Genomic DNA, 25,072 nt, shown 5'->3' with positions numbered 1-25,072 from the left:
ATATATATATATATTCTTATGCTTCCATGTATATAATTAGGTAGATTCAGGTACATTTGCCTAAACTTGCGGCGGCGTAGCTTAGCGTGTTTAGGCTACGCCGCCGTAAGTTAGCTAGGCAAGTACATGATTCACAATGTACTTGCCTGCTAAGTTACGGCGGCGTAGCCTAAAGCGGGCGGGCGTAAGGGCGCCTAATTCAAATGTGTGTAAGGGGGCGTGTTTTATGTTAATGGGGCTTGACCTTACGTTTTTGACAGTTTTTTTTAACTGCGCATGCACCGGGCGCCTACATTTCCCAGTGTGCATTGCGGCTAAGTACGCCGCACGGGCCTATTGATTTCGACGTGGACGTAAACGACGTAAATCGCCATTCGCGGACGACTTACGCAAACGACGTAAACATTTTGAATCTCGAAGCCTGAACGGCGGCCATACTTTAACATTACTATTCCATCTAATAGATGGAATAACTTTAGGCCTGATAATACCTTACGGAAACGGCGTAAATGTACTGCGGCGGCCGGGCGTACGTTCGTGAATCGGCGTATCTACTAATTTACATATTCTACGCCGACCACAATGGAAACGCCCCCTAGCGGCCAGCCTCAATATTGCAACCTAAGATAGGACGGCGCAAGCCGTCGTATCTTAGATATGTTTAAGCGGATCTCTGTTTGAGAATACACTTAAACATAAGTCGGCGTAGATTCTGAGTTAGGTCGGCTTATCTACTGATAAGCCGGTCTAACTCTTACTGAATCTACCTAAATATGTTTTTGTTTGCTCTGTATTCCTGACCATATAAAGAAAAACTCAGCCTTAGAGCCAGTTAACACTGGGGCGACTAGTCAGGCGGCTCAGCCTCCTGATGAGTCGCGTCCCATTCTATGCAATAGAACCGTTCTAATAGGAGCGACGCAAGTGGCTCCGACTTAGGCCTTGTACTCACGAGAAGACATGTCCGATGAAACCGGTCCGCGGACCGTTTTCATCGGACATGTCTACCCGGGGACTTCTGTTCGATGGCTGTACACACCATCGAACAGAAGTCCGCGCGTAAACAATACGCGGGGCGTGTCCGCGGTGTCGCCGCGACAATGACGCGGCGACGTGGGCGGCCTGCCTTTAAAATGCTTCCACGCATGCGTCGAAGTCATTCGACGCATGCGAGGGATGGCGGGCGGCCGGACATGTACGGTAGGTCTGTACAGACGACCGTACATGTCGGGGGGACAGGTTTCCAGCGGACTGTTTTAAAGCAAGTCCAGGAAACAGTTGTCCGCTGGAAACCTGTCCGATCCGCCCGAAAATGGTCCGCTCGTGCCTACACACGGCCAAACATGTCTGCTGAAACTGGTCCGCGGACCAGTTTCAGCAGACATGTTTGGTCGTGAGTACGGGGCCTAAGAAAAAGGTTCTTGCACGACTTCGGGGGCGGCTCAGGGCGACCTGCATTGACTTCTATATAGAAGTCATTTTGCTAATCGCCTCTGAAGTCGTCTTCAGGACGACTTGCAGAGTCGCCCCCGAAGTCGTGCCGCCGCAGTGTGAACCGGCTCTTAGCCTTAAAAAAATAGATATTTTCCCTACAAAATATATATACATTTTCACCAGGATGAAGAAGCTGAATGAGAATGCATTGTGTGAAATCTAGCATTACATTTACTTACAAATAATAATACATGTCGGTTTTATTAAGTTTGAACTGTTACACTAATATGTAAACAAATAAATGAAAACAAAACAAATAAAATCATTTTAAAAGTTGTTCTTTATAATATATATGTAGCACTACCCCCGGAGGAGCTGCTGGTTAAATTTTGGGTCTGCACGTTACCTCCTAAGCTTCGTTGTCGGGGTAGGAAAGTCCATAGTAAATGCAATGTCCAGACAGATGTAAAACCTTCAAAAGTTTGGTTTTATTTTCACTGCAGGGTAACTTGAAAAAGAGAAAGTAGAAGGGAGGAGAAGAACAGGGAAGTTCAGGCACACGGTACAGAATACTCAAAAATAGTCAATCAGTCTCCACTCTCAACTATTGAGTGGGTATTGCTCACCCGGGTAGTCCCCTCTCACATGGCCCAGCAGCCGGGCTGATGCACTTATGTCCAGACAGTCTCTGCCACAGACTGTTGTGGAATGAACTTGGTCTCTGCCACAGACCTTTTAGATGAACTTGGATGCGTCCAGGAATCCTCTGCCACAGGATTTTAAAGTCACGAACCTCCCGCCATGCAGTGGAAGAGCCTTTAGGTTGAACCGACGAACTGCAAGGCTTTCAATAAAGTGGATCCCTCCTTAATCAGGCCACCAGGCCTCACCCGAGACGCCAGCACTTTGCCGGTCTCCTCCAGGGCAGGTCCTCCCCCGGTTTCCTTCATTAAGACAGCTTCCTCCCTTGTGGACAGACAGCTTGGGATCCCCTTTTAGAGTTGTAGGCCCCAGCCAGCATATCTGGGCCTAATCGACAGCGAAGTGACCCTGGGCCAACGTGCCCCCGAAGTCAGGTTCACACACACACGCACCTCGCGCCAGGAGGGCCACGAGGCGAAGGACCCCGATCAATGGCGTCTGCCCCTTAAGTACCCCTCCCCAGCATGCACAGCAGGACACCACCCCCACTGCACCGCTGCCGAGAAGGGACACCCAACACACTATGGTACACCTGCGTTCCAACATGAAACAGGCCTGAGATGGTAACGCCACCTGCAGGCAACAAGGGAAAACTACCAAGTAGTACCACAGCCAGAACAGAGGCAAATTTGTATTAATCAAATAGGTCTGGGCCTAAGTATTGGCCCAGACATCCCTTAAATTTGAAATAGCACCCCCCTAAATTTGGGGTGGGCGCTACATATATATATATATATATATATATATATATATATATATATATATATATATATATAGAGAGAGAGAACATAGTTATATTTCTCTGTATAGGAGGCCACTGAGCTAGGACTCTCAATTCTGATTTGCTTCTGAAAATGTAGCTGTCTGGTTGTTATCCTGACTTGATTACATTTTGAGTCACCGACCTGAAAAATGTATACAAATCAGTAGTCAAAAGCCCTTATTAACAGAGTTACCCAAATTGGTGTGAAGAAATTACGCTTTGATACAATGTAAAGTAGTGAGTGTACAGCTTGTATAACAATGAACATTTGCTGTCCCCTCAAAATAACAATACACAGCAATTAATGTCTAAACCGCTGGAAACAAAAGTGAGTATACCCCTAAGTGAAAATGTCCAAACAGGGCCCAATTAGCTATTTCCCCCCCCCCCCCGGTGTCATGTGACTTGTTAGTGTTACAAGGTCTCAGGTGTGAATGGGGAGCAGGTGTGTTAAATTTGGTGTTATCGCTCTCACTCCCATACTGGTCACTGGAAGTTCAACATGGCACCTCGTGGCAAAGAACTCTCTGAGGATCTGAAAAAAAGAATTGTTGCTCTACATAAAGATGGTCTAGGCTATAAGAAGATTTCCAAGACCCTGAAACTGAGCTGCAGCATGGTGGCCAAGACCATACAGCAGTTTAACAGGACAGGTTCCATTCAGAACCGGCCTCGCCATGGTCGACCAAAGAAGCTGAGTGCACATGCTCAGCGTCATATCCAGAGGTTGTCTTTGGGAAATAGACGCATGAGTGCTGCCATCATTGTTGCAGAGGTTGGGGGGTGGGAGGGTAAGCCCGTCAGTGCTCAGATCTTATGCCGCACACTGCATCAAATTGGTCTGCATGGCTGTCCTCCAAGAAGGAGGCCTCTTCTAAAGATGATGCACAAGAAAGCCTGTAAACAGTTTGCTGAAGACAAGCAGACTAAGGATATGGATTACTGGAACCATGTCCTGTGGTCTGATGAGACCAAGATAAACTTATCTGGTTCAGATGGTGTCAGGTGTGACAGATGAGGAGAACAAAGACAAGTGTGTCTTGCCTACAGTCAAGCATGGTGGTGGGACTGTCATGGTCTGGCGCTGAATGAGTGCTGCCAGCACTGGGGAGCTACAGTTCATTGAGGGAACCATGAATGCCAACATGTACTGTGACATACTGAAGCAGAGCATGATCCCCTCCCTTCAGAGACTGGGCCGCAGGAAAGTGTTCCAACATGATAACGACCCCAAACACACCTCCAACATGACCACTGCCTTGCTAAAGAAGCTGAGAGTAAAGGTGATGGACTGGCCAAGCATGTCTCCATAAACCCTATTGAGCATCTGTGGGGCATCCTCAAACAGAAGGTGGAGGAGCGCAAGGTCTCTAAGGGCCCTTTCACACTGGGGCATTTTTCAAGCGCTTTAGCGTTAAAAAAAGCGCCTGTAAAACGCCTGAAAGAAGCTGCATCTGCAATCCCAATGTGAAAGCTCGAGTGCTTTCACACTAAAGCGCCTGAAAAACACCCCAGTGTGAAAATGGTCTTAGCGTTAAAAAAAAGCGCCTGAAAGAAGCTGCATCTGCAATCCCAATGTGAAAGCCTGAGTGCTTTCACACTGAGGCGCTGAGCTGGCAGGGCGTCAAAAAAAGTCCTGCATGCAGCTTCTTTGCAGCGCTTTAGGAGCGGTTAATACACCGCTCCTAAAGCCCCCTTCCCATTGAGGAAGCTTTTTTTAACGCCAAAGCGCCTGAAAAGCGCCTCAGTGTGAAAGGGGTCTTAGCAGCGCTTTACCAGCGTTTTTCGGGCGCTGGCAGTGTGAAAGGCCTCTGAAAGCACTTGGGCTTTCACATTGGGATTGCAGATGAGGCTTCTTTCAGGCGCTTTACAGGCTTTTTTTAAACGCCAAAGCGCCTAAAAAACGCCCGAAAAATGCCCCAGTGTGAAAGGGGTCTTACATCCACCAGCTCCGTGATGTCGTCATGGAGGTGTCTTGTGATAACTGAGCAGAGTAAACTGTGTATTACTCCGCTCAGTATATGAATAAACAGGAGCCTCTGTCTCCCATTCATGTATCTTTAGTGCTGAGAAAGGGACTGGGGAATGTGTGTCCTTAGTCCCTTTGTCTGTCTCTAAGGGTAGATGTCAGTAGGGTTGCCACCTTTTCTTCAAATCAAACCCGAACATTTAGCAACACACAAAATTGTCTTTTGATAGTATAAACTATACATATAATTTGCCATTATATAACATTTCTAATCGCGTGACGTTAATAACAAGAGTTCCCCTTTCACATCTTTATCCACAGAGTTCCCCCTTTACATCTTTATCCACAGAGTTCCCCTTTCACATCTTTATCCACAGAGTTCCCCTTTCACATCTTTATCCACAGAGTTCCCCTTTCACATCTTTATCCACAGAGTTCCCCTTTCACATCTTTATCCACAGAGTTCCCCTTTCACATCTTTATCCACAGAGTTCCCCTTTCACATCTTTATCTACAGAGTTCCCCTTTCACATCTTTATCCACAGAGTTCCCCCTTTACATCTTTATCCACAGAGTTCCCCTTTCACATCTTTATCCACAGAGTTCCCCTTTCACATCTTTATCTACAGAGTTCCCCTTTCACATCTTTATCCACAGAGTTCCCCCTTTACATCTTTATCCACAGAGTTCCCCCTTTACATCTTTATCCACAGAGTTCCCCCTTTACATCTTTATCCGCAGAGTTCCCCTTTACATCTTTATCCACAGAGTTCCCCTTTACATCTTTATCCACAGAGTTCCCCTTTCACATCTTTATCCACAGAGTTCCCCCTTTACATCTTTATCCACAGAGTTCCCCTTTACATCTTTATCCACAGAGTTCCCCTGTACATCTGTATCCACAGAGTTCCCCCTTTACATCTTTATCCACAGAGTTTCCCTTTCACATCTTTATCCACAGAGTTCCCCTTTCACATCTTTATCCACAGAGTTCCCCTTTACATCTTTATCCACAGAGTTCACCTTTACATCTTTATCCACAGAGATCCCCTTTACATCTTTATCCACAGAGTTCCCCCTTTACATCTTTATCCACAGAGTTCCCCTTTCACATCTTTATCCACAGAGTTCCCCCTTTACATCTTTACCCACAGAGTTCCCCCTTTACATCTTTATCCACAGAGTTCCCCTTTACATCTTTATCCACAGAGTTCCGCTTTACGTCTTTATCTACAGAGTTCCCCTTTCACATCTTTATCCACAGAGTTCCCCTTTCACATCTTTATCCACAGAGTTCCCCTTTACATCTTTATCCACAGAGTTCCCCTTTCACATCTTTATCCACAGAGTTCCCCCTTTACATCTTTATCCACAGAGTTCCCCTTTCACATCTTTATCTACAGAGTTCCCCTTTCACATCTTTATCCACAGAGTTCCCCCTTTACATCTTTATCCACAGAGTTCCCCCTTTACATCTTTATCCACAGAGTTCCCCCTTTACATCTTTATCCGCAGAGTTCCCCTTTACATCTTTATCCACAGAGTTCCCCTTTACATCTTTATCCACAGAGTTCCCCTTTCACATCTTTATCCACAGAGTTCCCCCTTTACATCTTTATCCACAGAGTTCCCCTTTACATCTTTATCCACAGAGTTCCCCTGTACATCTGTATCCACAGAGTTCCCCCTTTACATCTTTATCCACAGAGTTTCCCTTTCACATCTTTATCCACAGAGTTCCCCTTTCACATCTTTATCCACAGAGTTCCCCTTTACATCTTTATCCACAGAGTTCACCTTTACATCTTTATCCACAGAGATCCCCTTTACATCTTTATCCACAGAGTTCCACCTTTACATCTTTACCCACAGAGTTCCCCCTTTACATCTTTATCCACAGAGTTCCCCTTTCACATCTTTATCCACAGAGTTCCCCCTTTACATCTTTACCCACAGAGTTCCCCCTTTACATCTTTATCCACAGAGTTCCCCTTTACATCTTTATCCACAGAGTTCCGCTTTACGTCTTTATCTACAGAGTTCCCCTTTCACATCTTTATCCACAGAGTTCCCCTTTCACATCTTTATCCACAGAGTTCCCCTTTACATCTTTATCCACAGAGTTCCCCTTTCACATCTTTATCCACAGAGTTCCCCCTTTACATCTTTATCCACAGAGTTCCCCTTTACATCTTTATCCACAGAGTTCCCCTGTACATCTGTATCCACAGAGTTCCCCCTTTACATCTTTATCCACAGAGTTCCCCTTTACATCTTTATCCACAGAGTTCCCCTTTACATCTTTATCCACAGAGTTCCCCTTTAAATCTTTATCCACAGAGTTCCCATTTCACATCTTTATCCACAAAGTTCCCCTTTACGTCTTTATCCACAGAGTTCCCCTTTACATCGTTATCCACAGAGTTCCCCTTTACGTCTTTATCCACAGAGTTCCCCTTTACATCTTTATCCACAGAGTTCCCCTTTCACATCTGTATCCACAGAGTTCCCCTTTACATCTTTATCCACAGAGTTCCTCTTTCACATCTTTATCCACAGAGTTCCCCTTTACATCTTTATCTACAGAGTTCCTCTTTCACATCTTTATCCACAGAGTTCCCCTTTACGTCTTTATCCACAGAGTTTCCCTTTACATCTTTAGCCACAGATATCTTTATCCACATCTAAATACACAGATTTATCCCTTTACGTCTTTGTGATGCATTTGCCTATATGTCTCAGTTTAATTCTCCCTGCTTGCCATGTGTGATTCAGTCCTCGGCTAACAGGTTATTGAAGTGCTAATGTCCCCTCACTATTTCTAAAGGTTAATTGATCTATTGTGTTGTGTGAAGGAGATCTGTGTTTAAGTGGCTTGTGTTAATTATTCTGATTGCTCCATTGTGGTAATTATCTCTCTATATGCGGGGTCGAGCTGTCTAGTTAATGTATTCAGTACAACTAGTAATCAGCGTCACTGATGTCATTGTCTAAAGAAAATGTGTTTTCAGAATCGGCTCCGTCGTGTCTGCCTAATCATCTGTATGGAAGCCCCAGTGTGAGGGGGGCGGAGATTTGTCATTGTAACAGTTTTGGAAATTACATATAAGCTCTGTGTTATAACATTAAACTCTGTCTTGTTCTAAGCAGTAAGCCTGGACTCATGTGTGGCTTAATGGGCGATCTCAGGAATATTCCTCCTAGTGGAATATTGGGTGATGTTCTTATGGAAGAAGGGAATCTTTGACGGGGATATCATACCAATACCGTCACAATTGGTTGGCAGCAGAGGGATTTTCCCTTCTACTCTCCTTTACACCCGGATTCCAAGCAGACACTGGAAGAACTACTGGAAGTTCGTGGAAGGATTGCTAGCAACAAAACCAAGCGGGTCATCATAGCAGAATCAATGGAGCTAGACCAGGAGGACGGGATTGCAGCAACGCCAGCAGTACAAGAGATGGAGACACCAGTGATTCAGGAGGAGGAATCGCCAGCCAACAAGCTAATGAGAGAGAATCTAGCGTGGTTCGGCCCGAACCCAACGCCGGATGTGGTGCTGAAAGTGATGGACCTGTTAGTAAACACAGAGCTACAGTTAAAACTGGCAGCAGTCCGACAAGCAGCCGCACATTCTCCAAACAGTGAGTACAGCACAGCAGACGCAAGGAAGATTCCGTTTAGCGCTTTTAAAGCTTTTGATGAAAAGGACTGTGAAATTGATAACTACCTGGCGGATTTTGAGCGACAATGTAAGCTGCACCGAATAGCTAGAAGAGAGTGGGTTGCAATATTGTCAGGCAAACTGTCAGGCAAAGCTTCTGATGCTTTCCGGACCGTGCCAGATCAGGATATCCATAGCTACGCCCGGGTTAAAGAAGCGCTCCTGGCTCGTTATGCAGTAACCCCAGAGTCCCACCGACAGAAGTTCAGGGACTCACGCAAAACCACGGAAGACTCTTACGCGGAATGGACATGCCAGTTATCCCTGTCGGCCTCTAACTGGGTTAACAGCAGCCAGGCCACCACCGCAGAGGACATTTTGCAACTAATGCTCCTGGAGCAATTTTACAATCACATCCAGACGGACGTCAAAGACTGGGTGAGAGATCGCAGGCCCATGACTCTACCAGAGGCCGCGAAGTTGGCGGATGAATATGCGGATACTCGCAAGACAAACCAGGTCACACCACGGGTACAACCTCCACGACCAACGGCGCCCTCACACCCACCAGCCGCTAGATACCAACCTCCTAACAGACCGATGACATCGAGCCCTCGCTATCCACGCCAGGAGGACAATGAACAACGCTGCTTCCGGTGCAAACAGCTGGGTCACTTCAAGCAAAATTGCCCCATGAATGACAACACCAGGTCAAATTGGTCTCAACCTGGGTACCGCCCACCAGCAGCAGCCCATTGTGTAGACTCGGCTTGGGATCCCCAGGAGCTGGGTCCGGAAGAACCATTGGACACCCTTTACGAAGTCCTCACGGTACAATCTGTTATTACGGACAACAGGGAACACCATTGTCAGCTAGTCATGGGCGACAGCCATGAGACGGAGGGGCCCTGGAGGGAGCTGGGCAGAAAGAGGCACCGCCGGCTACCCCCCAAGAAGAAGAGGTCCTGGAAGCCGTATAACAAGCTGACCTGGGAGGATAAGAAGCGACTGGAGGAGAGGGAGTCGCAGCGGGCGTCCCAGATGCGGGCCGAGATGTTCGCCAAGGGCCCACCGGTGGCCCCTTACACCACCACCCAGTTCCTGATGATGAAGGACCACGTGGAGAGCCTGCAGGACATGAGCAAGCAGGAGCTGATCCGTGAGTACATAGAGCTGGAGGAGTGCATAAGCCGCATGGAGGAGAACAACCACCTGAGGTCACAGCAGGCTGACCCCCCCAGGCTCCATGAACTGGAGATGGAGCTGGAGAAGCTCAAAGAGGAGAACCAGCGGCTGCGGAGGGAGCAGAGGGTGGCTGACCCTATGGGGCCCTGATCCCCCCCCCGAACTCTGAGCACCAGTGCTACAGCATTTCAACAAATATAACTTTTTCTTTTTTATGAATCACCTGTGATTGTCACTTCAGAGCCATAACCTGCCCCTCCCATAGCGGGACACCTAGATGGCGGCGCACAGACCCATTCGCCGTCTTCACACTGACTTCTGGTGACTCTGCAGATCGCACAAAGACTTGGGGACTGAACGGCGTGTGATCTGATGACCTAGTGGCATACCTGAGTCGGGAGCAGTTGCCAAGGGAGGTCAGTCACGCCAAACGGAGTTAACCTCGGACTAAAAGCTCTGAACCAGGGAAGGTCCAACCGGGTTTGCCGGAGCAGGGAGAAAAAGGGGGGCCATTGTGATGCATTTGCCTATATGTCTCAGTTTAATTCTCCCTGCTTGCCCTGTGTGATTCAGTCCTCGGCTAACAGGTTATTGAAGTGCTAATGTCCCCTCACTATTTCTAAAGGTTAATTGATCTATTGTGTTGTGTGAAGGAGATCTGTGTTTAAGTGGCTTGTGTTAATTATTCTGATTGCTCCATTGTGGTAATTATCTCTCTATATGCGGGGTCGAGCTGTCTAGTTAATGTATTCAGTACAACTAGTAATCAGCGTCACTGATGTTAATGTCTAAAGAAAATGTGTTTTCAGAATCGGCTCCGTCGTGTCTGCCTAATCATCTGTATGGAAGCCCCAGTGTGAGGGGGGCGGAGATTTGTCATTGTAACAGTTTTGGAAATTACATATAAGCTCTGTGTTATAACATTAAACTCTGTCTTGTAAGCAGTAAGCTTGCACTCATGTGTGGCTTAATGGGCGATCTCAGGAATATTCCTCCTAGTGGAATATTGGGTGATGTTCTTATGGAAGAAGGGAATCTTTGACGGGGATATCATACCAATACCGTCACAGTCTTTATCCACAGAGTTCCCCTTTACATCGTTATCCACAGAGTTCCCCTTTACGTCTTTATCCACAGAGTTCCCCTTTACATCTTTATCCACAGAGTTCCCCTTCACATCTTTATCCACAGAGTTCCCCTTTACATCTTTATCCACAGAGTTCCCCTTTACATCTTTATCCACAGAGTTCCCCCTTTATCCACAGAGTTCCCCTTTACATCTTTATCCACAGAGTTCCCCCTTTACATCTTTATCCACAGAGTTCTCCTTTACATCTTTATCCACAGAGTTCCCCCTTTACATCTTTATCCACAGAGTTCCCCTTTACATCTTTATCCACAGAGTTTCCCTTTACATCTTTATCCACAGAGTTCCCCTTTCAATCTTTATCCACAGAGTTCCCCTTTCACATCTTTATCCACAGAGTTCCCCTTTCACATCTTTATCCACAGGGTTCCCCCTTTACATCTTTATCCACAGAGTTCCCCTTTACATCTTTATCCACAGAGTTCCCTGTGGGTTGGGGGCAGGGTTCTAAGGAGGGGTGTAGGGTACTATGGGTTGTGGTGCAGGGTACTATGGGTTGGGGCAGGGTTCTGTGGAGGGGTGCAGGGTACTATGGGTTGGGGCAGGGTTCTGTGGAGGGGTGCGGGGTACTATGGTTTGGGGGCAGAGTTCTGTGGAGAAGTGCAGGGTACTATGGTTTGGGGGCAGAGTTCTGTGAAGGGGTGCAGGGTACTATGGGTTGGGGGCAGGGTTCTGTGGAGGGGTGCAGGGTACTATGGGTTGGGTTGCAGGGTTCTGTGGAGGGGTGCAGGGTACTATGGGTTGGGGGCAGGGTTCTGTGGAGGGGTGCAGGGTACTATGGGTTGGGGCAGGGTTCTGTGGAGGGGTACATGGTACTATGGGTTGGGGCAGGGTTCTGTGGAGGGGTGCAGGGTACTATGGGTTGGGGCAGGGTTCTGTGGAGGGGTGCAGGGTACTATGGTTTGGGGGCAGAGTTCTGTGGAGGGGTGCAGGGTACTATGGGTTGGGTTGCAGGGTTCTGTGGAGGGGTGCAGAGTACTATGGGTTGGGGGCAGGGTTCTGTGGAGGGGTGCAGGGTACTATGGGTTGGGGCAGGGTTCTGTGGAGGGGTACATGGTACTATGGGTTGGGGCAGGGTTATGTGGAGGGGTGCAGGGTACTATGGGTTGGGGGCAGGGTTCTGTGGAGGGGTGCAGGGTACTATGGGTTGGGGTGCAGGGTTCTGAGGAGGGGTGCAGGGTACTATGGGTTGGGGCAGGGTTCTGTGGAAGGGTGCACTGTACTATGGGTTGGGGGCAGGGTTCTGTGGAGGGGTGCAGGGTACTATGGGTTGGGGCAGGGTTCTGTGGAGGGGTGCAGGGTACTATGGTTTGGGGGCAGAGTTCTGTGGAGGGGTGCAGGGTACTATGGTTTGGGGGCAGAGTTCTGTGAAGGGGTGCAGGGTACTATGGGTTGGGGGCAGGGTTCTGTGGAGGGGGGCAGAGTTCTGTGAAGGGGTGCAGGGTACTATGGGTTGGGGGCAGGGTTCTGTGGAGGGGTGCAGGGTACTATGGGTTGGGGCAGGGTTCTGTGGAGGGGTGCAGGGTACTATGGGTTGGGGGCAGGGTTCTGTGGAGGGGTGCAGGGTACTATGGGTTGGGGCAGGGTTCTGTGGAGGGGTGCAGGGTACTATGGTTTGGGGGCAGAGTTCTGTGGAGGGGTGCAGGGTACTATGGGTTGGGGCAGGGTTCTGTGGAGGGGTGCAGAGTACTATGGGTTGGGGGCAGGGTTCTGTGGAGGGGTGCAGGGTACTATGGGTTGGGGCAGGGTTCTGTGGAGGGGTACATGGTACTATGGGTTGGGGCAGGGTTCTGTGGAGGGGTGCAGGGTACTATGGGTTGGGGGCAGGGTTCTGTGGAGGGGTGCAGGGTACTATGGGTTGGGGTGCAGGGTTCTGAGGAGGGGTGCAGGGTACTATGGGTTGGGGGCAGAGTTCTGTGGAGGGGTGCAGGGTACTATGGGTTGGGGCAGGGTTCTGTGGAAGGGTGCACTGTACTATGGGTTGGGGGCAGGGTTCTGTGGAGGGGTGCAGGGTACTATGGGTTGGGGCAGGGTTCTGTGGAGGGGTGCAGGGTACTATGGGTTGGGGTGCAGGGTTCTGTGGAGGGGTGCAGGGTACTATGGGTTGGGGGCAGGGTTCTGTGGAGGGGTGCAGGGTACTATGGGTTGGGGTGCAGGGTTCTGAGGAGGGGTGCAGGGCACTATGGGTTGGGGGCAGGGTTCTTTGGAGGGGTGCAGGGTACTATGGGTTGGGGCAGGGTTCTGTGGAGGGGTGCAGGGTACTATGGGTAGTGGCAGGGTTCTGTTGAGGGGTGCAGGGTACTATGGGTTGGGGGCAGGGTTCTGTGGAGGGGTGCAGGGTACTATGGGTTGGGTTGCAGGGTTCTGTGGAGGGGTGCAGGGTACTATGGGTTGGGGTGCAGGGTTCTGTGGAGGGGTGCAGGGTACTATGGGTTGGGGCAGGGTTCTGTGGAGGGGTGCAGGGTACTATGGGTTGGGGGCAGGGTTCTGTGGAGGGGTGCAGGGTACTATGGGTTGGGGTGCAGGGTTCTGTGGAGGGGTGCAGGGTACTATGGGTTGGGGCAGGGTTCTGTGAAGGGGTGCAGGGTACTATGGGTTGGGTTGCAGGGTTCTGTGAAGGGGTGCAGGGTACTATGGGTTGGGGTGCAGGGTTCTGTGGAGGGGTGCAGGGTACTATGGGTTGGGGCAGGGTTCTGTGGAGGGGTGCAGGGTACTATGGGTTGGGGTGCAGGGTTCTGTGGAGGGGTGCAGGGTACTATGGGCTGGGGTGCAGGGTTCTGTAGAGTGGAGGGGTGGTGGCTGGGTGCAGGGTATATGGGAGGTACAGGAAGGAGAGAGCTCCCACACAGGGTTCAATGGAGGAGCAGAGGAAAGTGTTAGAGGGGATCCTGGACATTGCACAGCCTGGAACGGTCGGAAGGACCTGGATCAGAGCTAGGGGGAGAGCATCTGGAGATGAACGAGCACTTAGGAGGAACCTGAGGACTGGGAAGCACGGGGGGGACTCGGAGACACAGGCAGCGCTCTGCCCCCATATCTGTCACGAGAGATGAGCAGTGCCAGGACACAGATCACAATAACAACCTTAGTTACACTGCACGACCGTCTGGCAGGGAGCCAGCATCGCAATCCCCAACCTACACCTCCATCCATTGCAATAATAACTCACTGCCTGCCTGCCTGCCTGCCTGCCCCGCTCCTCCAACCAATTACCATCTACTACAGTATTATCTTCCTGTCAGCACTCAGCAGAGCAGGGGGGCGGGAGGAGCTGTTGTGAAAAGACTCCTCCAATCCTGCTGACTGTGCAGCTCTCCCGCCCCCTTGCTCTGCTGATAGGATGAAATCGTTGGTGAGGCGGGAGACTCGGGGAGAGCCAGGAAGAGAGGAGACACGGGACAGAGCTCCCCAATAAGGGACTGAGTCATAATTTAGTTATAACCCTAGTCATAATTTATATAAGCCTCCTCACAGCCTGAGGGAACACGGAGGAGTTTTTATCGCACATTTTATTTCTGAAACGAAACTAAAAATAAAGGGGGAGGGCAACTTCCGGTTGGCGCCAGAAGAAGCCGTGCTCAGTGCTGTGCTGCTCCAGGGATACTTCCGGTTGGCGCCATAAGAAGCTGCGTTCAGTACTGTGCTTGTTGCTATAGTTATTGTTGCTGTGCTAGGTGTTATTGTTGTATTCTCATCATGGTGAAAACTCCGCTCAAGGTGTGTGCTTTCTGTGGGCAGACAGGTGGAGGAGAGTTGGGAGGTCTGCAGAACACCACTGACAAGTCTATCCTCGCTCACTATAACTGTCTGGTAAGTAACGTCTTCATGCTCCTAATATTCACCATGCGTGCCATGTCTCTGCACTAGCCCCACTCCTCTGTCCTATATGTATGCTATATCTGTCAGTGTAGTCACATTGTGTAACGCACATGGCTTCCTATTTATATACACCAGTCATGTTTAGTACATTCAGCCTTACAATAATGATCGCTTTGTATGTGGATCATTGCAATCTGGGCAAATGCTGCTGCATCGCTTTTTCAGTATTTAGCCCCTGTTCACACCTAGGCGTATATACGCTTGCACTGCGACGCCGCTGCAGCCCCGAGACGCTGGAGGGATGATTTAACATGCACCTCTATGGAGATGATTCACATCTCCACGCCGTACGCCTGCCGCCTGAAAACAAGTCCCAGACCTTTTTTTCAGGCGGCGTTCGGCATAGGAGATGTGAACCATCTCCATAGAGGGGGTTAGGCTGCATTCACAATCGCGGCGTTTTGTTGCCGCAAATCGCGGTACAAAACGCTGCAATTTGTCGCCGCAATTCGCGGGACAAAACGCCGCGATTTTGTACGCCAAGGTGTGAATGCAGCCTTAGGCTCAGTTCACACATGCTGCGGCCGCAGTTCACAGCTCACGGGGTCTGGTGCTTCCCTGTTCACCGATTCAAGTGTGACTCCGGTCTGAGTTTTTTTGCCTGAATTTGCGCCTGAATCCAACCAGAAGATGCGCAGGACCCTTTTCACACACGGAACGCTGCTGTCACGGGAGCAATGTGAACTCCATTGAGAGTCGGTGTTCTATCGAATAGTGCCGCCTGTCAAACGCCCCTTCCGGGGATGCGCGGTACAGAATGGCGCAACAGTTGATTTCCCAATCTGACGTTGCGACAGTGTAAAGACACATGTGCAGATCGTAGGAGGCACTATCTGACGAGTGAGAAATGATCACACTCTCCTGTGTGGAAATTCACATCTATGTGAACCGAGCCTTAAAGTGGATGTAAACCCAATTATTTTTTGATGTCACAATGTACAAGATAAGATTTCCTATCATCTGTGCCCAGTCTTGATACACAGAGTTAATCCAGCTCTGAGCAATCCTCTTTTATTGTTCAGTGAAATTAAACGGACTTGCAGAGAAAAACCTTGGTCCATTCCGCCCCCTTGCTGTGAGTGACAGGTTATTTACATATCTCATGCACTAGCTTCAGACGGGCATTATTTTTTAAATTCCCACTCCTATTCTGAAGTCATGTGGTTACTTTTCTGGATGTTAGTGATCATAGCAGAATTCAGTGTAAGGGGAGTGTAGAGGAGGGTGGGGAGTCTACTGACATCACGACTCCACCCACTGAGCTCCAGACAACAGACCCACCCACAGAATCTGCAGTATTTCAGTTCTTATTACAGACAGAGGGGAGACATTTGACAGGTAAGGATACATGCAGGAGGCATCTATATCCTTATAGATCAGCACTATGGCAGTAGTTTAGAAAGTATGAGAGTGGGTTTACATCCCCTTTAAAGGGGTTGTAAAGGTTTTTTTTTCCCCCCCACCTTAAAGTGGAGCTTTTTATAGTTGCAAGAAATAGCGGTTGCTATGCGGAAGTCCGTAATCTGCCACATTGGCTGGATAGCTGCTGCCCTGGGTCCCGCCAACCTCCGACATCACGCTGAATCTGTGAGCTGAATCACGCGGCGCTGCAGAGAGCAGTTTCACACGGCTACATTATCGGCTGTGAAACCTGCCAGTGCTAACTATTACCACCTGCCAATCAGTGCCAACCAATGCCAGTACCACCTGCCAATTAGTGCCAGTGTCACCTGCCAGTGCCAACCAGTGGCACCTGTCAGTGCCACCTGCCAAAAAAAAAAAAAAAAATCTGCATCATATATCGACCGCCCCGATTTCTAAATCTCGGCATCCGCCAGAGAAAAACCCATATCAGTCGACCTCTACGCTGGTTGTACATATTAATGTTGTTGGCATACATGTGTTATCATTTTTGTACCAACTAGAGGTCACTGGTTGCACATACCACTTTCATTGTTGTATATTTTTATTGTTTGGTGTCATATGCAATACTCCCACTAGGGGTCACTGTTTTATTTTGTATTTACATCACAGTATTTGTTTGGGAAAGGAGGGATCGCTTCACATATTTTACTCTGATCTGCTACTAACAGTTGGTGTTAAAGAGGAAGTAAAGACCCTAAAAAAAAAAAAAACCCTGCAAGACAAAGGCATAATGAGCTAGTATGCACAGCATACTAGCCCATTATGAGGTAATTACCTGAGATCGAAGCCCCCACAGCAGTCCTTGTTCGTCTCATGCGTCGCCGCCATTACTCCCGGAGTGACTTCCGGTTATCGCGGCTCCGGAGCTGTGATTGGCCGTAGCCGTGATGACGGCACAATTGCCTTCACTAACGGCACGCTCAGTGCGCCTGCTCTGTTGTCTACGATAATTACGACAGCCTAAAAAGCTCAGGCTAGACTTCTTTTTAAAGCAAACCCATTCCAGTTACAAATGTTTTTTGGTTTGCTTTGTGTCTTTAAAAAATAAATAAAAAATTCTTCAATGTGTTTGTGTATTCGTTTCAGATTTTCTCACCACTTGTGTTTACAACGGACGACGAGGATGATCCGCAATTTGTTATTGCGTCTGTGCGAGCAGAGATTAAAAGAGGAAAATCACTGGTATGACATTTTATATCTATCTGTAAAACCTGTTTGTGTTGAGATAGAGAAGCATTAGAACCCACCCACCCCCCTCCATTATCATTTGAAAGTAAGAGAAAATCCCAGATTTGTTTCACAAAAGAGGGGAAATCTTCCAAAATGGGGACACTAGTTCTGGTGACCTGGGGGTCCCCAAGGAATTCCCTTAATTTGCAGGGATTTCCTCTCACTTCCTGTTTTGGCTTTAGGAAGGAAAGGGAAATCTCCCAATCGGGACGTGGGTGGCAAACAATTATGACCCTCCCCTGCTGTATCCAAAATGGGGAAAATAAAACTTTCTGCCTATAGCTCTACTTTAATGGTTAACAAAGTGCATATAACTTGAGGTTATGTTGGTTGAGGCCGGGTTCACACTAGTGCGACAAACGCTCCGACATTGAGAGCTCATGTCCCACTTTGAAAATGCTCCCTGCAATACTTTGGTCCGACTTTAATCCTACTTCAGCCCATTCAATATCATTGAAGTCGGATCTCAGTCTTGCATGATCCGACTTTGGCATTCGACTTGTGCTCTGATGCTTCTGAGGGGGAACTCCACGCTAAATTAAAAAGAAAAAAAAAACAGCGTGGGTTCGCCCTTCAAATGCATACCAGGCCCTTCAATTGCACACGCTAAAAAAAAAAACGGCGTGGGGTTCCCCCCAAAATCTATACCAGACCCTTATTCAAGCATGCAGCCTGACTGGTCAGGAAAGGGGGTGGGGACGAGCGAGCGCCCCCCTGAACCGTACCAGTCCGCATGCCCTCAACATGGGGGGGGGGGGGGGGTGGGTGTTTTGGGGCCCCCCCAAGCACCCTGTCTCTGTGTTGAGGACAAGGGCCTCTTCCCGACAACCCTGGCCGTTGGTTGTCGGGGTCTGTGGGCGGGGCGCTTATCAGGATCTGGGAGCCCCTTTCAATAAGGGGGCCCTCAGATCCCTTCCCCCCACCCTATGTGAATGAGTATGGTAGAGCTGCACGATTAATCGTCAATCGTTATCGCAATCTTTTTCCGTTGCAATTCTTGACACAGGGTTTTATGATCTTTGACATGAAAATAATTTTCTCTCTGCACTTTGGAATGCAAAGAATTTCCTGTCTGCTCTCAGCCAAAAGTGAGTCTGGGCAATCTACCAAGTCTGGGCAGCCTGCCAAGTTTTAAAAATATTTTATCAGTGGAAATTTAAGTCTAAACATTGTATCACTTCAAAGGAATAAACTTCTGTATGCAAATTAGGGAAGTTTAACCACTTAAACACCAAACCTTTTTCTGACGGCTCTTTTCAAGTTAAAATTTATTTATTTTTTGCTAAAAAATTACTTGGAACCCCCAAACATTATATATTTTTTTTTAGTAGAGACCCTAGAGAATAAAATGGCGGTTGTTGCAATATTTTATGTTGCACTGTATTTGCGCAGCAGTCTTTTTAAATGCTATTTTTTTGAAAAAAATTACTTTAATGAATTAAAAAAAAAACTAGCCAGTAAAGTTAGCCCATTTTTTTTTTTGTATAAATGTAAAAGATTTTACGCCGTGAGAATCGTGATCTTCATTCTAAGCAAAAAAAACGGGATTCTCATTTTGGCCAGAATCGTGCAGCTCTAGAGTATGGGGTACATTGTACCCATTCATTGGGGGGGGGGGGGAGAGAGAGAGTGTGTATCAATAAAAAAAAAACACACTACAAAGGGTTTTAAAGTAATTTTATTAGACAGCTCCGGGGGTCTCTTCTAACTTCTCTGGCCTCTTCTCCGCGCTCTCCGGTTTTTCTTCTGCCGGGCTCCTCTGCTCTCTTTAGCTCTTTTGCTAGCGGGTGCCTGGTCTTCTTCCATCCCGCCGTCTTCTTCGATGTTGAAGCAATGCTCTCTCCGGCTGTAATGCCACATGGCATTGGGTGTGGTCACCGTGTAAAGTCATGCAGTAACCCGCTCCTTATGACATCACCACCCAGAGCACGATGGGACTGTGACGTCATAAGGGACGGGGTCACCACATTGCATCACCTGTGACCCTGCCAAAAAGGCGTTCTAGGGGGGCACGCCTTTTTTCGGGGTGGGTACCCCTTAAAATTCATACTAGACCGAAGGGCCCGGTATTCCCTAGGGGGGTGAACCTGTGCCAGTTTATTTAAAATTTGGCGTGTGGTTCCCCCCTCAAGATTCATACCAGACACAGTGCCTGGCATTGTCGGGGATCGATGTTTGATCCATGTTCATTGAAGTCGGACTTCAAGTCGCAGGGCAAAGTCGATCCAAAGTAGGACTGTCGTGTCGTACCAGTGTGAACCCAGCCTTAGTGGGGTTTTTTCATGTCTAACGAAGGTCATCTCTCTAAAGCTGAACTTCGGGCAGATACATTGCCCTGAAAAAATATTCATACCCCTTGAAATTTTCGACGCTATGTTAAAGGGACACTAAAGAGAAGATTTTTTTTTTTAAATTAACAAACATGTTATACTTGCTTCCGCTGTGCAGTTCGTTTTGCACAGAGTGGCCCCGATCTGTGTCTTCTGGGGTCCCTCGGCGGCTGTCTCTGGTCCTCCTCGCAAAAGCTTTCCACGTTCATGCGAGCTCCCTCGCATGGTGGAAAGCTTTTGCGAGTGCACTCCTGTGATATAGCGCCGACTGTATCACTCGGGCCGCCCCCAGGCGCGCCGTGCCATCCGCTGTGATTGACAGCAGCGCCAACCAATGGCTGCACTGCTATCAATCCGCCCAGCCTAGCCAATCAACAGCCAGGCTGGGAACCGAATAGGATGACGAGAACGCGCACGGGACTTCGAGTGGAGAGGTAAGTAAAACGGAGGCTCGGGGAGGGGGGGGGGGACGGGCGGTGCTTTTAGATGTTTTTTTACCTTAATGCATAGGATGCATTAAGGTAAAAAAAAAATTACCTTTACAACCCCTTTAAAACCAAAAATGTAAATGTGTTTTATTGGGATTTTATGTGGTAGACCAACAAAAGTGACACATAATTGTGAAGTGGAAGGAAAATTATAAATGGTTTTCAATTTTTTTTAATTTTTTATAAATATGTGAAAAGTATGGAGTGAATTTGTAATCGCCCCCCCCGATACTTTGTAGAACCACATTTCACTGCTTTTACAGCTGCAAGTCTTTTTGGGGATGTCTCTACCAGCTTTGCACATCTAGAGAGTGACATTTTTGTCCATTCTTCTTTATAAAATTAGCTCAATGTGTCAGATTTCAAGCCTTGCCACAGATTCTCAATTGGATTTAGGTCTGGATGTTGACTGGGCCATTCTAACACATAAATATGTGTTAAAAACATTCCATTGTAGCTCTGGCTGTATGTTTAGGGTTGTTGTCCTGCTGGAAGGTGATCCCCAAGTCTTTTGCAGACTCTAATGCCCTGTACACACAAGCGTAATTTCGGTCGGAAAAAAGTTGCATGGTTTTTCAGACTGAATTCCGCTCATACACATGGTCACACAAAAGTTCTCTGAACTTTCGAGCGTTAAGAGTGCAGTGACGTACAACACTACGACGAGGTGAGAAGAAAGTTCAATACTTCCGAGCATGCGTCGAATTGTTTCCGAGCATGTGTGTTTTTTTTTTTTTCGTCGGAATTGCATACAGACAAATGGATTTTCCTATTCAAAAATTGAGAACCTGCTCTCAAACTTTTGTCTGATGGAGCACACACGGTCGGAATTTCTGATGAAAAGCTCACATCAGACTTTTGCTGGCGGAAATTCTGCTCGTGTGTATGGGGCATAACAGGTTTTCTTCTAAGATTGCCCTGTATTTGGTTCCATCCATCTTCCAATCAACTCTGACCAGCTTCCTTGTCTGTGCTGAAGAAAAGCATCCCCACAACATGATGCTGCCACCACCATGTTTCACGGTGGGGATGGTGTGTTCAGGGTGATTTTCAGTGTTGGTTTTCCATCACACATAGCCTTTTGCTTTTAGGCCAAAAGTTCAATTCGCTTTCTTCTTGCTATAAAGGACAGATTTGTGGAGTGCACAACTAATAGTTGTCCTGTGGACAGATTCTCCCACCTGAGCTGTGGATCTCTGCAGCTCCTCCAGAGTTACCATGGGCCTCTTGGCTGCTTCTCTGCTTCTCTCCTTGCCTGGCCTGTCAGTTTAGGTGGACGGCCATGTCTTGACTAAGCATCTATACATGATGTGAAACATGTTAGATTTTTTTTGTCCCCTATGTCCACTTTTTACCATTGATTGCAGTGTTGCATGATTTTTGTATGTTATACACCTTTAATTTTATCCTTTGTTTATTTTGTTTCAATAAATCGCCTATCAGAGTGCGCAGTCCAGGAACATTTATTTTTTCCACGGCCATGTCTTGGTAGGTTTGCAGTTGTGCCATACTCTTTCCATTTTTGGATGATGGATTGAACAGTGCTCCATGAGATGTTCAAAGCTTGGGATATTTTTTTATTTATTTATATAACCTAACCCTGCTTTTAACTAATCCACACTTTTATCCCTGACCTGTCTGGTGTTTTCCTTGGCCTTCATGATGCTGTTTGGTCATTAAGGTTATATAACACAGCTGTTCTGTGAAGCCCTCAGGTTTATTTATACTGAGATTAAAATTACACACAAGTGGACTCTATTTAGCAATTGAGTGACTTCTTAAGGCAATTGGTTCCACTAGATTTTAGTTAGGAGTATCCGAGTAAAGGGGGCTGGATACAAATGCATGCCACACCTTTTTCAGATATTTTGTTTGTAAAAAAAAATTGCAAACCATTTATCATTTTCCTTCCACTTCACAATTATGTGCCACTTTGTGTTGGTCTATCACATAAAATCCCAATAAAATTATGTTTTTATGGTTGTAAATAGGGCTGCAACTAACGATTATTTTCATAATCCATTAGTTGGCCGATTTTTGTTTCGATTAATTGGATAATGGCCTTAAAAAAATAAAAAAATTGCAATTTTTTTTGGGCCAATTTGTTGTTGGGCAGAATACAAAAACACAAATTGCCGCAAAAACACATTACATGCTTTTCTGCAGCTTCTCCATTGAAGTATATTGAACCAAAAAAACAAAATGGCACCGTTTTGCGTTAAAAAGTCCTTGCCCTTTCCAAATACACAGCAGCTGAAAAAAAAATCATGGATGTGAACGTGTCCCATAGGAAAGCATGTAAATGCACTGTAGTGTGTTTCTGCAAATAACACCCCCGGCCTGAGATGTTTAGTAACATAATGGGGTTAAAAAAACTAAAATAAGTACAAAAAGAGCAAATAATCGCTACTGTAAGGGGTTCGTTTTTTTACTGTGGGACAGTGAAAGTAATATTTACAGCAGCGATTTGCTCTTTTTGTACTATAAAGGACTATTTTTTTATTTTTTTAACCCCCATTATGTTACTGGCCGATTAATCGATTATGAAAATTGTAATCGATTTCATAATCGATTTAGTTGTCAATTAATCGATTAGTTGTTTCGGCCCTAGTTGTAACGTGACAACATATAGTATCTGTCCACCATGTTGCACCTGTTAGCACTGTGATGTCGCCAATTTAATCTCTTGCCCTGTGAGACTTCATCATGGTGATTTGCTCAAACTCCTATTCCCCCCCCCCTATTTTTATTTTATTATTATTGCAGTTTCAATGGAAAATTACAATTCATTTTTTTTTTTTCCTGCAGAAATGTTCATACTGTAAACAACACGGAGCTACTATTGGTTGTGAAGTAAAAAGATGTCAGAAAACTTACCATTATGAATGTGTGGAAAAAGACCAAGGCACTAGAGATGACGAAAACTATCAGTAAGTTACATTTATATTGTGTGATTGTATATTCTTTACTGTTTGGAAACCTCAGCTAGGAATAGCTGTTCATACATTATGGAAATGTTGGGGTCAAAATACTGTATAAGCTGGTATATATTGGGGTACCTAATTTTACCCCAAAAAAACTGGGAAAACGTATTGACTCGAGTATAAGCCTAGGGTGAGAATGCAGCAGCTACTGTAAGCAGAAAAGAGGGTCAACAATGCCCATTTGCACTCCTCACTGTGCCCTAGTCGGTGTACCTGAAATTCTTGGCAGGCTGCGGGCATCCATTCATTGTTTAAGTCACGGTATCCTCGGACTCTGTTTCCCAGCAGACACTGTGTTTAGTGTTCCGCCAATCACGGACGTCTTTTCATCCTCGAACAAGAGACCGTCTGTGATAGGCGGAACACTGAACACAGTGTGCTGGAAACCGCCTATCACGGAAGGGGGAAGCCACGACTGTTAAACAATAAACGCTCGCAGCCCTTCAGGTACCCTGATTCGAGTATAAGCCGAGGGGTGTATTTTCAGCCCTAAATAAAAGGGCTGAAAAACTTGGCTTATACTCGAGTGTATATACGGTAAGCTTATCACAAAGCTGACCAATTTATCCTGATCATTATGATAAAAAAAAAAAGTTGGCAGAGGTTAGCTATAGTGAACGCTGTATTGAAAATGATTGGTAGATCCAGGGATAAAGGCAACTTAAAGTGGAGGTTCACCCAAAATCTTAATTTTTAACATTAGATTGATGCTCATTTTGTCAAGGGGAATCGGGTGTTTTTTTTTTTTTTTTTTAAATCGAAGCAGTACTTACCGTTTTAGAGAGAGATCTTCACCGCCGCTTCCGGGTATGGGCTGCGGGACTGGGCGTTCCTATTTGATTGACAGGCTTCCGACGGTCGCATACATCGCGTCAAGATTTTCCGAAAGTAGCCGAACGTCGGTGCGCAGGCGCCGTATAGAGCCGCACCGACGTTCCGCTACTCGTGACGCGATGTATTTGACCGTCGGAAGCCTGTCAATCAAATAGGAACGCCCAGTCCCGAAAGCGGCGGAGAAGATCTATCTCTAAAACGGTAAGTACTGCTTCGATTTAAAAAAAAAACACCCGATTCCCCTTGACAAAATGAGCCTCGATCTAATGTTAAAAATGTGTTTTTTGGGTGAACTCCCGCTTTAAATAATATGCAAATCTTGACTTCTCCTGTTAGTCTTATGCAGGCCATACATGGGTCAAATACCAAACAAATTTTCTTTCGAAAATCAGAAAAGTTGTCAGTTTTTTGTATTCTATAGTGCCACCATTGATTTTTGAAATTCAACCAACTAAGCCTTTAATTTAACCTCATGTTACTACAAAAAAATAATTTTCGTGGCCAGGAATATTTTCTTTCTAGGTCACAGCTCATGCACATTTCTTTCGCAATGATATTTCTCGCACAATTCTCCCATTATTGATTAGAAATTTGTTTTTCAAAAAATTTCCAACATGACGATCACTTAAATTCAATGACCGCACATAAAGTTGGCTGTTGCTGCGTCCCACTAATGGTGCGAAATTGGAACGTAAATTCTTAGTTACAAGTTGCACCCAGGTGCAACTCCACCATAAATTGTATACATTGCCGTCTTGCCAGAAACCTAAGAATCCAAATTATAGGAGTAAAAAAAAGGCACTAGCCCAAAATGTCTAATCCTCCTCTGTTTTATGATAGTGAGTGTAATGTCATGGCTAATATTCTATTCATTTGTCTTGTTCTAAAGTGGAATTTTCACAAATTATCTTTGTTTAATGCTCCTTTTTTCTTTTATAGTGTCTATTGTGCTAAACATATTCAAGAAGCAAAAACGGACAGCGATGCTCCAGAAGAAGGTATATTTGTTTTCAGTTTTGTATGGACATTCATAAGCTG

The 25,072-nt window shown here is 46.7% G+C and overlaps 1 protein-coding gene across 3 annotated transcripts in view; it reads left to right on the top strand.

Moving 5' to 3' along the window:
- The first annotated feature begins 14,233 nt into the window (after positions 1 to 14,233).
- The window catches only part of LOC120929092 (neurofilament heavy polypeptide-like), a 74,511-nt gene continuing 63,672 nt past the window's right edge, over positions 14,234 to 25,072 (top strand). For 2 of the 3 annotated variants that reach the window (XM_040340297.1, XM_040340296.1), the window contains exons 1-4: positions 14,235 to 14,674; positions 17,255 to 17,350; positions 23,025 to 23,146; positions 24,974 to 25,032. In XM_040340297.1, coding sequence (XP_040196231.1) covers positions 14,561 to 14,674; positions 17,255 to 17,350; positions 23,025 to 23,146; positions 24,974 to 25,032 — 391 coding nt within the window. In that variant the 5' untranslated portion in view covers positions 14,235 to 14,560. Of the gene's footprint in view, positions 14,675 to 17,254; positions 17,351 to 23,024; positions 23,147 to 24,973; positions 25,033 to 25,072 lie in introns of all 3 variants that reach the window. The other variant, XM_040340298.1, reaches the window with a different exon arrangement.

Source organism: Rana temporaria, chromosome 2 (assembly GCF_905171775.1).
Source record: "Rana temporaria chromosome 2, aRanTem1.1, whole genome shotgun sequence".
NCBI lineage: Eukaryota > Metazoa > Chordata > Amphibia > Anura > Ranidae > Rana > Rana temporaria.
This window is presented reverse-complemented; position numbering and strand designations above follow the sequence as displayed.